We start from the raw sequence: 14,634 nt of genomic DNA on the forward strand, positions 1-14,634 counted from the left end.
TTTTTTTAAAATCTTTTTAGTACCTGCAAAAATTGCATCATTCGACGAATCCTTTACTGCTACTTACAAGGAAGATGTTAAACTGCCCTGTCTTGCTGTCGGCGTGCCACCTCCTAACATTCTGTGGAAGGTATAACAATTAATATTAAACAATTATATAAGTTATGATTTGCAAAACACCGAACTCAAAGTTTCTAGAATAGGTTTAATAAGTTTTTAGTTAATATTGCGAATATAAGATCAAGTTTTATCCTATTTGGGTGTGTTAGTACAGCGATATACGCTCGCTACAAATACTTCTAAGCGTTTATATAACCATTAACCACTGTACAATAAAGTTATGCTTCACTTATTTTCATAGGTCAAAGGTCACCCATTAGAGCCATCAGAACGCGTTCGTCAGCTTCCCGAAGGATCTCTGCAAATCGCTGGTGTAGCAAGGGAAGATGCCGGAGAGTACTCCTGCCATGTTGAGAATCAATTCGGAACTGACACTGTTACTCACACGTTGTCTGTACTTGGTAAGTTAAGTAAATTTTTACTATAATTCCGGCTCGAAGGATCACTTTTGGGTTTAGAAAAAACCATATAAACTAAATCACATGACAGTAAATAGGATGTTAAATAATGTTCTTAATTCCAGCACCTCCTTTCCCACCTCAATTGAGCATCGCATCTTCTTCCGTATCGTCTCTGACTCTGCGCCTGAAGCCTCCGGTAGACGCTGACCAATCACCTGCAGCTGGCTACACCATCCACTACAAACAAGAGTTCGGCGACTGGGAGACTGTACAGGTATTTTTATGGAAAAATCTTATCTTACAAGAAGTATTAAAATTAAGCAAAGTCTGGCATAGTTGTCGTCAGTTGTGTTTTTTCGAGATGACATAAAAAGAACGTTGCGGTATTTGCTACCGCGGCTAATAAATAATCTACCCAATCAGATAATAGCTAACCTAACCAAACGCCTTAACTTATAATATATATATATATATAACTTATAAACTAATAAAACTTGCTGAGTTTCTTGCCCGTTCTTCCCAGAACAAGACCTCCTGGTAGTCTTGCGAACGGATGGCGTAGTTTTGATCTTTCGCGAATTTTGTAAACGTTTTTGACATTCATAAGCATGCCTTAAGTCGCATCTAAACTGAATAAATAAATTTTGATTGATTGCCTAACACTAACCAACATAAATTCTAAATTAAAAAACTACTTTTACATGTATCTGCCGCGCTCCTAAACAAGACCGCTATGATAACATTAATACAATTTATTTTGTTAAATAAAGAGAAAAAAAAATAAATTGTGTATTCTCAGTAAATTTTCTATATATTTTTTTTAGATTCCTAGCAACACTGATACATACACTTTGGAAAACCTATTCTGCGGATCCAGATATCAACTTTACGTTACTGCTTACAACGGGTATGAAGTTTATATTTACAATGGAAAAAAAATTCTTGCTGTAAACAAATGTATGTATAAATGTGGATAAATATTGTCAACCATAATATCTCCTATGTTTTAGTATTGGAACAGGCGAAGCGTCTGACGTGGTCATTGCCCGTACTCGTGGATCCAAACCCCCCGTACCACGTGCCGCTGACTTCATCGAAGTAGGAAGTTCCTCTGTCACCCTTCACCTCAAGCAATGGCTGGATGGAGGCTGCCCCATGAGCCATTTCGTCGTTGAAAATAAGAAAAAGTAACAATTTTTTTTTTTTTTTACAACACAAGTTTTGTTTGTATATTTTAAATTTTAGTTATAAATCGTACCTTGTCGAATCAATTTTTTTCTGTATAATGTTTACATATAAGAGTATACTAGTAAGTCATTCTGATCGACTAGATTTATCGAATAATCAATAAGCATTATTAACGGAGAATGTTAAAACAAAAAGATACAAACATATTAAAAAAATATGTAAAGTAAATAGAAAATCAAAATTTAAATCGCTTTAATATGTTCTCATTTTTTGCAGAGGAGCTGCTGAGTGGAACCAGATCTCGAATGCCGTAAAACCTGGTGGTAACTTTGTAGTACTGGGTATGTATATAATTTTTTAACTCCTATATTTTCCAGGTTTTTTTGGATTCCTAATGGGCCAAGATTATATCAAACGCGCAATTGCATGACTTATAACTACTGCTCGGTCATAACACACGTCGGCATCTGTCCCCACAGTTTTTTAAATCGGCAACAATTTGGGAAGCAATGTTGGCCTATTGGCTTTAGCGTACGACTATCATCCCTGAAGTCGTAGGTTCGATTCTGGCTGTGCACCAAAGGACTTATTTCTATGTGCGCATTTAACATTCGCTAGAACGGTGAAGGAATATATCGGGAGGAAACGGGCATACCTTAGACTCAAAAGGTCAACGGAGTGAGTCAGGCACAGGAGGCTGATCACCAAGATTGACAAATGATCATGAAACATATACAGAAATCTTAAATCGGTTGTAGCGCCTCTTGTTTTTTTTATTTTTACAGTTTTAGAAACTTTTTTGCATTGAGGGTGTCCATGGGCGGCGGTATCACTTAACATCAGGTGAGCCTCCTGCCCGTTTGCCCCCTGTTCTATAAATAAAAATAAATAAATAATAAATAAACTTTGTTAAACTCGTAACAATTTTCCTATTTCAGACCTGGAACCTGCAACTTGGTACGTTTTAAGGATCACCGCACACAACAACGCTGGATTCAACGTCGCCGAATATGAATTCGCTACCCTCACTATGACTGGTGGTGAGTAACTTTGAAATCCTCTTTTGGCTAAAGTTAAAAATGTTGCCATTAAAAAAATCCTCTTTTTACAATAATTATAATATTTTCTTTACAAAAATGATCATCAATAATTTATATAAAATCATGGTCTGTGGTCAAAAAAATAAATTAACAAAAAAACATTATTTTTTATAAATCCCGCTACTCAACACGTTATTTCTTCTTTAATGATAATTTTTCTCTAATAGATTTTTGTTATGATGTTAATTATGTACAAAAGTACGACCTTATAGTTATTTAAGTTTGTATTATTAAACAAAAAACTACTTTTTTTAAATTTAATACTTGAGTCTCGCGTCACATTAGCTAAGACTGAGGCATTGTATAGGTATCGTATGCTAGAGGATACTCCACTTTTACTAAGGAACGTAAAATACATTGCAGAACTCCACCAATCTTATAGTCGCACTGATTGTATGATTAAAAAAAAAAGAAACTATCTTAGCGTTCTATATTTTAATGAATACATCATAGACTAAAGAAAATCGATTGTAAATACCAATATTGTACCTGAAATGCATTGCCTCAATTTATTTCTATGTATTATCCTATTAAAGCGAGGTTGCATTTCAGGTACGATCGCGCCAATCCGCGAAGCCGGCGATACGTCACTGACGCCCGAACAAACGCTGAAGATTATCCTCTCGCATCTGAACCTAATCGTGCCCGTAGTCGCGGCGATTTTAGTCATTATCATTGCTATCGTCGTCGTGTGCGTTGTTAAAGGCGCGAGGGATCATCACCACAAAGGTAATTTTTCCAGGAACTATCGCTCCCCTCCCCGGAAACGCTGACGATAAGGAACTGCCCCCATGGGTCAAAGCCTGGCTGGAACCGGAGGTTCTAGTACCGATATTGGCGACTATTGTCGTTTTCATTGTCGGAATGGTCGTGATATGTCTGACGTTGGCTCGTAGAAACACTCCACACAGACTGCGAGGTCAGAAGGACGTGTACTGTATGTATGGTGGCATGATCACCGCTTTTTTATTACCTTGGACTAGAAATTCATTCCGATCGCAGCAATTTTTTATTTTTCATATATCAACCCTCACTATAATTCCTGTTCTGATATAATTTGCGCTCATTAATTAAATGTATACAAAATAGTATCTTCTAATATATAACATTCTTGTGTCACGGGGTTAGTAACCGAACTCCTCCGAAACGGCTCGACCGATTCTCATGAAATTTTGTGTGCGTATTGGGTAGGTCTGAGAATCGAACAACATCTATTTATCATCCCCCTAAATGTTAAGGGTGGTCCACCCCTAAACTTTTTAATTTATTTTTTAAACAAAATTTTTCGTTTTTATTTTTTTACGATACACCATACAAGAATACATGCAACCCTAAATTTTCACCCCTCTACAATCATCCCTTATATTTTTTTTGTTAATTATAAACTTTAATTTTTTGGCACAAAAACATGGCAAAACAACGTTTGCCGGGTCAGCTAGTATATAGTATAATGCTATACAAAAGTAATGCTGCCGATAGAATTGATTGAATTTGCCAGTCCTTTAATTATAATTGTATGAATAGATGATGCGGTGTACAACGCATCACAAGCGGCATTAGGCGGCGGCGGCGGAACCCTGGACAAGCGCGGCGGACTTCGTGATGAATTAGGTTACATCGCACCCCCCAACAGGAAACTTCCCCCCGTACCAGGATCTAACTACAACACATGCGACCGTGTTAAGCGACAGGCTGTTATTAGTAAGTATAACGACAAATATTTCTGAATGTATCTGGATACAAGGATTTGATGGTACAATACTAACTAATATAGATTGTGGTGTCTTGTATGAAGGTGATGGTTATTTAGGAATTTGGTATAGACGGTATTAAATAAAGGAACAGTTTTGAGAAAGGATTTCTATAGCTCTTATTCAGAATTTCTGTTAATTTATTTTTTTATACTTGTCTCATTATTCTATAGAAGAAAAATACTCCTAAACAAACCTTCTTCCTGTTTTTAAGACAGATGTTTATTTATTAAGGTTATAGTACAAATGCTTTTGGTGTTTGTAATCAGAGCCCAAACGTTTAATAATTCGATCTAATACTAGAAGATCAGCCCTTTACAGTAATAAAATATCTACGTGACTAAATAACTTCAACAGGTTTGTATTTTATTGTTTTATAGTCCCCAAATCTTTTTCGTCGTTCTAGAGCACTATATTATGTTGCCAAAATTTACATTTTTTTAATTACCCTCTTAATATGTTTTTATTTTGTTATAATTACTATTATTAATCGGTGGCTGTGTTCGCTTATGGTTACAGTCATTTTATGTTTTGGCTATAATCCTTTTATTTGTGATGTTTCGTTTATTTAATTTGCATTACTGTGACACAAAGAGGATTCGTCAAAGCATAAATCAAGGTATGTGGTGTATGGTATTCTTTCAAACATCTCCAAAATCATCCACAAAAAATATTTGTACATTGTATATAATTGAATACTTAGCCTAACAGTATAATTTATACTAAAGGTCGTAAGTTGTTTGAAAGAATGAAACGTTACGATTACAGAATGTGCATACAAAATTTTGCGAATATGGAATTTTTATTTTTAGTAATAGTATTGGTAATTGGTCAACCAAACCTATGAATATTTAAAATTGGAAGATGCACGTTGTATGCACGTTATGTACGTATACGTGTTCGTAGCATGCGTAACACAGTAGTGTGGTTCAGTGGGTGCTCATTCGACGTGGGATCCGCGAAGACATCACTATGAGCGCGTTCGACGCACGCGTCTACGCAGGACTGGATCTGGTGATACAATTTCAACAGGTAAGTCTTAACTAGAATCGTGCCATCATTAATATAATGGCACTGTTCTAAGTGTAGTTTAACTGAGTGTAGAGTGAGCAGAATGGAGATTATGAACTATCTTGTTTTCATTGTCATTTGACTCAAAGACGAATCAAACTTAAACTTCACTTCAAACTTGCACAATGGTAATTAGGCAATCATAGCATTTTTTAATGTATCTAAAAAAAATGTTTATTGTATAAAAAAGAGTATAAATGAATAGTTATTTCCTGTCTTATTGCCTACTTAACCAAAATTGTAATAGAGAGATAAATACGAATCTGTTATCCGGTTAAATTCTAAAAATTTAATCTACGTATAAATATATAGTACACTCAAAATAAATGATTGGTAAATAAAAACGAGCCTCCAATATTCTACTTGTATCTATATTACAGCTTAACTCTAGTAGTAGTTGCTTAGTAGACAGTAGTAAATAGAGAAGAGCATGATTTATACTAACCAGACTATAATTTCATGTAAGTATTTATATCATGTGTGTTTCTTACAGGTGTGACGCGTTCGCTTATTTCTTAACCTCAGTTTATTTTTGATTTGCGTTTTGTTTGTTTTTTGTTTGTTTTTTGTTAACAAGAATTTAAATTGATTAAATTACATATAATCATTTTGTCGATCCGAAGTGGTGGAGGCCTGATGACCTGTAACACAGGTGCACAACCTTTAACAGGCATCACTCTCACTTAAGCAATAGCAGTGATCCAAATAAGAATGACAATTATTGTATATGTTTTTATATGTTTTTGTTTTTGTGAGAAAATAAATAAATATTATTATTATTATTATTAAATTTTTCGTTATCAATACAAATGATTTATTGACATGGATCTTTTTAAAAAAATACAGAAAATATATGAAAATTGGAGAACAAACTTAATAAAGGTTTTCCTTGAATTTTCCAGGCATGGAAGACGAAATCTGCCCCTACGCAACGTTCCACTTACTAGGCTTCCGTGAGGAAATGGACCCCAGCAAGGCTATCGCGTTCCCCCACCACCACCCGTCCCACGCTGGCACTTTGGCCCACCCACACCCACACCCACACCATCCCGCACACTCACGCGCAGGATCCCAGAGCATGGTATGTACGGAAATACTTTTAACTTCCGATAAAATAAATTTATGCCCTTTATGATGATAAAAATACATTGTGATACTTCGAAAATAGGTTTTCTACCAAAAATATGTCAGACAAAATATATTAACTCTACATATAATCAAACTGAATTCGTTTTTATATATATTATTAAATTACCTATATTGTAAAATAAAAAAAACGTTTGTATATGCATAATAAAATTTTGTTCAAATATTTGGAAAAAAATATTTTAATTAAATTCATAATCTATACAATATATCATTGTTATTTCCATTCCAGCCCCGTGCCAACAGTCGCTACGCCCGCAAGAACTCTCAAGGAGGACAAAGCGCTATCTACTCGACCGCTCCCGAATACGATGACCCTGCCACTTGCGCTGAAGAAGACCAATACGTAAGTTATTTACATTTTCATATCCCGGTGAGAAATTAATATATAAACTAATTTCGAAAAATTGAACTGAAATTAATCAAAATTTTAATTTTTATCTGTGACTACACTATGTTATTAATATTCCCTTCAGAAACGTGTGAATACTCCATGTCGACTTAGGTTAATATTCTTATTGTGACAAATGACATTGTCGTCTTGAGCATTGTCAAATATGTCAAACTTTGTACAAATAAATTGGTGTGACAGACTAAATTTTAGTACAAACGACGATCTAGAATACGAGCTTTGTTATCTCAAAAACTACTTTACCTATATTTATAAAACTTCTGCTATTCCATCGTAGGAATATACCTCATTTAGCATTACGCATATTATAGATTTGGATTTCGTCGACAAACATACGTGATATTATTAAAATATTCATTTCTCCTATTCTCATGATACTACGACCGCGTCGAAATTCCGACCGATACATGAATACTCATTCTTATATCATTCTCGCTAGGGGTAAGATTCAGAGACGATACGCTAAATGATTTACGAATGTCAAAAACGTATTACATATATACAGCATTGTCTTCAGTATAAATTTAAAGGCCAGTCTCAATAGAGATAAATTGCTGAGTCGACCTTAGTACATTATTATACGTAACTACAGCGTGCCCGCTACTCACGTCCAATGTACGCATGCGGCCCCGAGTACGACGAGCCCGCTTGTTGCCAACCCGAAGACGAACAGTACACTGGCGCTTACGGCACTCCCTACTCTGACCATTACGGATCCCGACCCAGCATTGGTATGACAACTAAATATATTTAATTAATAGCTTTAACCTAAAAAAACATCGCCTTGGTTTGAGTTGATTTTTATGAGGGGGCAAAGCGCCCGGCGTTGGTCGTCGCAAGATATATTTCTACTACTTTTATTTTTGAATTAAGAGTGTGATTTAGATATATCGATAATTTAATTGCGCATAGTAAAAATCATATGAGAAATCGCAGGTACACGTAAATGCGGCGGATCTCCCGAGCCTCCCCCGCCCCCACCCCGCAACGCGAACAACGACAACAACTGCTCTTCCTCCTTTAACGAGAGCAAGGACTCCAACGAAATCTCTGAAGCCGAATGCGACCAGCCACGGAACTACCCTGGTACGTATTCACATACAGATATTGAAATTGATTCTTGGATAAAATTACCAGTTTGAATTTTTAATCCTTTGATGAAAAGGATCTGCTTTAAAATTACATCAAAATCTGTATGAATCAAGACAACGGATCAATTTTTTTTTTTAATTACATGACTTATTTTAATATAAATTTAATAAGGCTTTTTCCAAATAAATAACTGAATTGGTCCATGCGCACATGGGCGTCACGTGAACAGAAGACGGTAACGTTTTAAAATAAATAATAGTTTTTTCCCCTTTTAATTTAACTTGTGACTGACCGCATGCAATTGTTTAATATAACTACGTGAAGTTTCAGCTTTTAGACTTTATGGCAATTGGCTTAAATTTGTGTTCAAAATTTTATATTTTTTTATAATGGCAAGATTAGTAAGAATTTGAATTTACTAATTTCGCCATATTTAGAATTTCGGGATCCTTTAATATTTCTTCCTAAAATGTTTCGTCACGCTTAGATGTGATTGTGTTAACTAAATCTTTCTAAAATGGTTTGGTAGATTTAGTTTATGTTTCAGAGTTATCACAAACAATATCCAAATATTAACCTTATTTTTTTAAATAGCCTATTTGTCAGTATAATTAAGTGTTGCCCGTTTAAATAACTAGTTGCAATCATTTAAAAATAATAAAAATTTGAATTTTATCGAGTCGAGTCGACGATGATGTAGGATATGTAAATAATATGTAATTGAATTTAAAAAACTTACGTTAGTTTACGCTATAATCTAGACGCCATCTTTTCTACCAAAGATGGCGTCGCACTAGATTGGCGGGTTCTTGAAATCCTATATATATTTAAAATTTTAAAGCCAACTTATTCATTTTTTTATTTTTAAATTTAGAATAAAAATTCAAATTGGATGTATTTTGTAATGTTGACAAATAGCCTATGGTATTCCTTTTAAGATACAAAGAGGTTTCAAATTGGGTATTGTATGCGATGTCTGCGTAGAAGGCAGGTCAAGTCGTGTTAGTGTAGATGCGTCGTGACTTGTATGTTGTTACAGTCAGGGCCCACACTGCCAAGGACGGCTTGCACACCGAGGAAATGAGAAAACTCATTGACAGGTCAGTTCCACCAGACTTGTTCCACTGAGTGTACCTTTGACTACTTTTGTATCACCGATTGTCATTGGATTACACCTGAACCATTGTGAATTATTGACGACAGTACTAATTTAAGGTTTTCAGAAAATTAACATAACTTGCTGTCCAATAATCTAACTTACACATGCACTCGAATTTTATTAGGTTAACTGCCTCCTTGCGTGTGCGCACAGAAGCGCAATGACGATAGTCTTAACACAATAGGTTTTAACTGACGAAGCATCGTGTATAGAGTATGTATTAAGCATGTATTATGTTCTGCATCCATGATCAACAGGAAACAGTAAGTCAATGTATGTCCACAAAATAGTTCGCTGAATGTTCTTTTGCCTGAAATTTTTGTTTAACCTTTGTGGCTAACACCTAACCGACCGTGCACTGAGATTTTGTTTCGCTAACATTGGTAAAATGTCATTGTTTTAACACTTGTTTAACTTGCGCTCAGGGATTACATAATCATTTATATAGATCTATATAATCAATAGTAATAGTACATAAACAATATTTAGCCAGCTTATTTTTCTTCACGAGTATTTTATTTCGCTATTAGCGAATGAAGAAAATGGCTCAAACTTTGCATTTTTTTTGATAGAGCGCATAAAGCAAATACATGTAGATTTATTAAAATTATATTCTATCATTTGTACCAGAAATACGTAAAAAAACTCTCAATTCAATACATCATTTGTGTGACATTTCCCATTAGCTAACCTGTGTGTTACCCCGTACGCCTTGTTGGAATAATTTAATAATTGTTGTTAAACATTACAGACCAGAAGCAAACACCCCAATCCCCCAGCAAGCAGTCCACGGGCGGGGACTCACAGCCTACGATACTGTGGCAGTGTAACCTATAAATTGCTTATAGGATTCTCATACGCCCAATATTTTTTCAGCAGATAATCACGACCGCGCTGTACGCTTTGCCTATGAGTTTAACCAATAGTTTGCTTGCGCATTTCGCCAGCGAACAGTGGGGTCGTTATGTCCTTTCTTCCTTGGTGTGTGATTTTTGTATCCCAAAATGCCAGATTTAACGCACTGTGGTGCCATGATTCGTTAGCGTCATACAGAGTTGGGAACGACCGATCTACCGTAGTACACCCTTGAAACGTCATCGCATAGCGTTGCTATGTTTATCGGAAAATTATGGTTGTGTTAGATATTTCAAATTGATAAAGTCCTTTAGAATCGTGACGTATATATGTCACCGTAAGATTGTAAACATCGTTATATTACAATCTATCTAGTAAGATTGTAAACTATCGATAGATTGTGAACCGTATCATTATGATTGCAATTTAACGCATCATTTTTCGCTATATAATCTACCGAAGTGAAACCGTTAAATTACAATCTGTCCCGCGTCAAATTGTCAACTGTCTGCAAGTTCTTCCTGATTGGTCGGTCTCATTTCATTTAGAAATGAAATAGACGTGTCACTTAAATAAAATAAATTTATTATTTAATAGGAAATTAGAAATCCTGACATATGTTAGAAACAAATTGTAACGAAATATTTATTCTACAAACACAAATTCTAATTAAAAATTTCAAAAAAATAATCAATTATTGCGTCTTTAAGCACAAATTATAAAAATAGAAATAACAAACAAATATGACGTGTGGCCGGGGTGGCGGGGGCACATACCGTTCAACCAATCAGAGCGCGAGTTGCATTCCGTCCTACGCCGGTTCACAATTTGCCCGCTTCCCATCGATAGATTACAATCAAGCGAAAAATTATGCGTTAAATTGCAATCATAATGATACGGTTCACAATCTATCGATAGTTTACAATCTTACTGGATAGATTGTAATATAACGATGTTTACAATCTTACGGTGACATATACAACTAGCGAGGTGTTCCCGACTTTGTGCTGTGAATGCAATCGAAATGTTTTTTGATCTTATCTGTTCAGCTTAATTTAAACGAGGCTGCTTTTGGGGTGTTTTAATTAAGCTCAACACGTAATAACGATGTGATATTTTGTATTTACCCATTTTTATGTGAACTAACATTAACGTTATTTATATATTTGTAAGTTATCAGACAACGCGACCGCGGTGATTAATGCTTCCTTTTAAATGTTTAAGTTTTAATAGTGCTTTTTACCATTTGCGTTATTATTGTTTTACATACACAAACACTACTAGTAAGGATAGGTATAAGCATTTTATTCGTAATTATTAATCAACTTTTAATAATACTGTATAATCGGTAGATAGTTTGTAAGCATTTAATATTCGGGTTATTATAACTTATACCCGTATGGGTTTAGCATTTTCTTTCCATTATAAAATTATGTAAAATATGTATCACCCTAATCGATTATACACAATAAGGTGCATTTTTTAATCATATTAATCGTTCTATGAAATGAGGTAGATTTAAGGCACTCAAGTGCGGTTTTCTAGATGTCTCCCTTTGGTGTTGTCTTGTAAGCTTTGCTATTAGGCTCCTAGATAGGTTTTCGCGACTTCCTAGCAAACGATTTCTTCTATAAACCTTCCAAGTAGACTTTGGATAAATTAAATATTAAGGAATACTATTCGAAATTTAGATTGTTCGGAATCAGGTTCGAAGTTAAGCTAAGTGACTGAGTTTTGACTAATTTTGGTTAGCTTATACGAATTTCATTTGCGGCTTTACGATTTTGGATTTTTGCAAAAGTCATTCGCTATTTGCAACTAACCGTTTGTACCAAAGTGTTTTGTGTTGAAATAAAGTACTCAATGTCAACTAAATCGACTTTTATTTCGTATCGATTCACACTTACATTCACATGATAGTTTTTTACATTTAAATAGTTCACAGAATCATTTTAAGCCATTTACGCAGTTGCAGCTTTAACAATTTCTTCGGCGACCTCCACTGCGATCGCTGCCTCGGCTTTGGCCTGAAAATAAATTTTGTTTAAAGGAGTGAACTTCAAAACAAATTTAATAGCTATTTGTAGAAAATAACTGGGAATATATGAAATCTGAATTAAATTCTAATGAAACTGATGGGGAGTTGTATACTGTGTTGTATATTGGATATAATTTTTTTAATAATAAATCTTGATAACAATGATTCTCTCTTTTTAGTAAATTTATAAATAAATACTTGTCTTTATCTTTGTTCTTTGTCTTTTTATATTATTATTTTTTTTTGTTATCACTATTATAATTTTTTTTACTATAAATTAGGTATCGCACTCTTGCAATTCATAACTGTATTTTATTATCATAAGGCTTTATGAATATATATATTTATTATATATACAAATATAATTCTTGAGAAAAAATGTGTAAATATGTAAATTTATAATAAAGTTATTTGAGAAATTTACCTTCTCATTGGCAGCAGAGTTGAATTCTGATTGTGCCTTGCTAAGTGTCTCTTGTGCTGCTGCTCTGTCCAGGTTTTCTAATGGGTGGGCTTCTTCAGCGAGCACCTAATCAATAAAACAATAGTATGCATCACTTAGGGCCTGTTTCACAATGTATGGATAAAGTGCCAAATAGCTATGCAACACAAATTATTCGAAAGATAAAAGTTCCAAATAAGATACTTCGAATTTCATGACAAATAGCGCTATCTGACAGTTGTGAAACGCAAAAATACTATTTATCATACCAATAAGTAACAAATAGCTTATTTGGAACTTATCCGGACATTGTGAAACAGGCCCTTAGTCACAAATATGTGATGTATATGAATAATTAAATGTTACCTGTACAGATGAGTCTTCGTTAACAGTAATTGTCCCTGATGACACAAAGATTTTGTTCTGTTTTCCATCATTCTCTAGCACTGTCACAACACCAGGCCTGAGAACCGCTGTTGAAAAGTTAAAACTAAAAATTAGACCTTCTGGGAAAAGAGAACTGTCATGGGATTTGAGTGCATTGCCTAATAACCGTTTTGTTATCTTGACAGCAGCGATATCAAAGTAGTTTGACAGTAGCGATATCAAAGTAGTTTGACAGTAATCTAGACATATGTATGTAATCTACCAAAATTAAAATGACATAATTTTTGTGAATAAATGCAACAATAATTTTTTAAAGCATAATTGCAACAGCAGCAGCTTTATCTCGCTACACTAGTAGCCCCACCACCTCAACAACTCCATTATTGTAGCCATATTTTAGTATTGGTCATATTATGAATAAGCCAGATTAATGAGCTCAACATAACATAACATAATTTTTTTACATTTCTACTTTTACAATATAATCACATGACTATGAGATTATATCTATATAAGAATGCATTTGCATGGAATAGTTATGATTTAAATATTGTCAAACTCATTGCAGATTGCTGCAGTATGCTTAAATTTTTTTATAAAGTAACATACCAAGAGTGGGCACATGCTTAGGAAGAATACCAAAAGCACCACTAAATGATGGTACATCTACTTGTTTTACAGCTTGCTTGTCGTAGAAGACCTGTAAAGTTAAAGTTTTTAATTAAGATATATACCAGGTCTGTAAATGTTAGTATGTACTAAGCAATTACTATGCAACCTGTGGCTACATTTTAACATTACTTGCTCCATAAATAAATTTAGATTTGAGAAAGACTAAGGAGAAATAAAATCACAAAGCAAAAGTTTAATCAAATACACATCCAAAAAATAAACCTGACCTGTAACAAGAATAAGATCCGAAATGCCTTTAACTTACTTTGTTGCCAGCAGCAAATGTGAGTGCCATTTCACCCTCTTTAATTGCTGGTGCATCAGCATAGCTACGAATTTGTACCTTCCGGATCACACTTCTTAACGAAGATCGCAGAGCTGTAGCCATTCTGGAAGTACATAACCTAGTGAATTATACAGTACTGACGTATGTATAGATATTAGTAAATCTTCCATATATTATTGCACAAACTGCGAAAGAATAGCTAAGAATGTAACTAAAGTATGCAATTATTTTATTAAATTAAGAAATCAAAAACTTAAAAACATTCGATTATGTAATAAAATAATTTCTGATCACTTTTTACTGAAAAAAGTTATTGTATCCATAGAAATACAGTTTTATCATGGCACTTACTTTTATGTAGAGTTCAATACTACAAAATACAGAATTTAACAGGCAAATGGCCTTTTATAAAATCCAAATTGGTCAATTTCTATCTTCTCTACCAGATTCCAGCAATAAAACTCAATACAAATGACAATTGTCATTTGACAACTGATAATATAAATAACATAAT

At 34.2% G+C, this 14,634-nt stretch overlaps 2 protein-coding genes across 23 annotated transcripts in view; one reads left to right on the top strand and one right to left on the bottom strand.

Moving 5' to 3' along the window:
• LOC110995490 (Down syndrome cell adhesion molecule-like protein Dscam2) overlaps nt 1-10,968 on the top strand; it is a 67,320-nt gene extending 56,352 nt beyond the window's left edge. For 10 of the 22 annotated variants that reach the window (XM_022262678.2, XM_045632618.1, XM_045632610.1 and 7 more), the window contains exons 26-41: nt 21-130; nt 362-521; nt 644-795; nt 1,346-1,428; nt 1,532-1,708; nt 1,986-2,050; nt 2,648-2,749; nt 3,552-3,746; nt 4,334-4,510; nt 5,494-5,592; nt 6,534-6,712; nt 7,010-7,123; nt 7,782-7,920; nt 8,126-8,275; nt 9,321-9,381; nt 10,192-10,968. In XM_022262678.2, coding sequence (XP_022118370.2) covers nt 21-130; nt 362-521; nt 644-795; nt 1,346-1,428; nt 1,532-1,708; nt 1,986-2,050; nt 2,648-2,749; nt 3,552-3,746; nt 4,334-4,510; nt 5,494-5,592; nt 6,534-6,712; nt 7,010-7,123; nt 7,782-7,920; nt 8,126-8,275; nt 9,321-9,381; nt 10,192-10,270 — 2,042 coding nt within the window. In that variant the 3' untranslated portion in view covers nt 10,271-10,968. The other 12 variants (XM_045632620.1, XM_045632619.1, XM_045632621.1 and 9 more) reach the window with 4 other exon arrangements.
• Nucleotides 10,969-12,161: 1,193 nt separating this feature from the next.
• LOC110995492 (ATP synthase subunit delta, mitochondrial) lies at nt 12,162-14,622 on the bottom strand. The gene is made up of 6 exons (XM_022262680.2): nt 14,472-14,622; nt 14,100-14,223; nt 13,772-13,862; nt 13,142-13,248; nt 12,758-12,862; nt 12,162-12,322 (listed from the first exon to the last, which is right to left on the bottom strand). The coding sequence occupies exons 2-6, from the start codon at nt 14,220-14,222 to the stop codon at nt 12,257-12,259; spliced, it is 492 nt and encodes a 163-aa protein (XP_022118372.2). The 5' UTR covers nt 14,223; nt 14,472-14,622; the 3' UTR covers nt 12,162-12,256.
• Nucleotides 14,623-14,634: the final 12 nt, after the last annotated feature.

This window comes from Pieris rapae, chromosome 20 (genome assembly GCF_905147795.1).
Source record: "Pieris rapae chromosome 20, ilPieRapa1.1, whole genome shotgun sequence".
In the NCBI taxonomy this organism is placed as follows: Eukaryota; Metazoa; Arthropoda; class Insecta; order Lepidoptera; family Pieridae; genus Pieris; species Pieris rapae.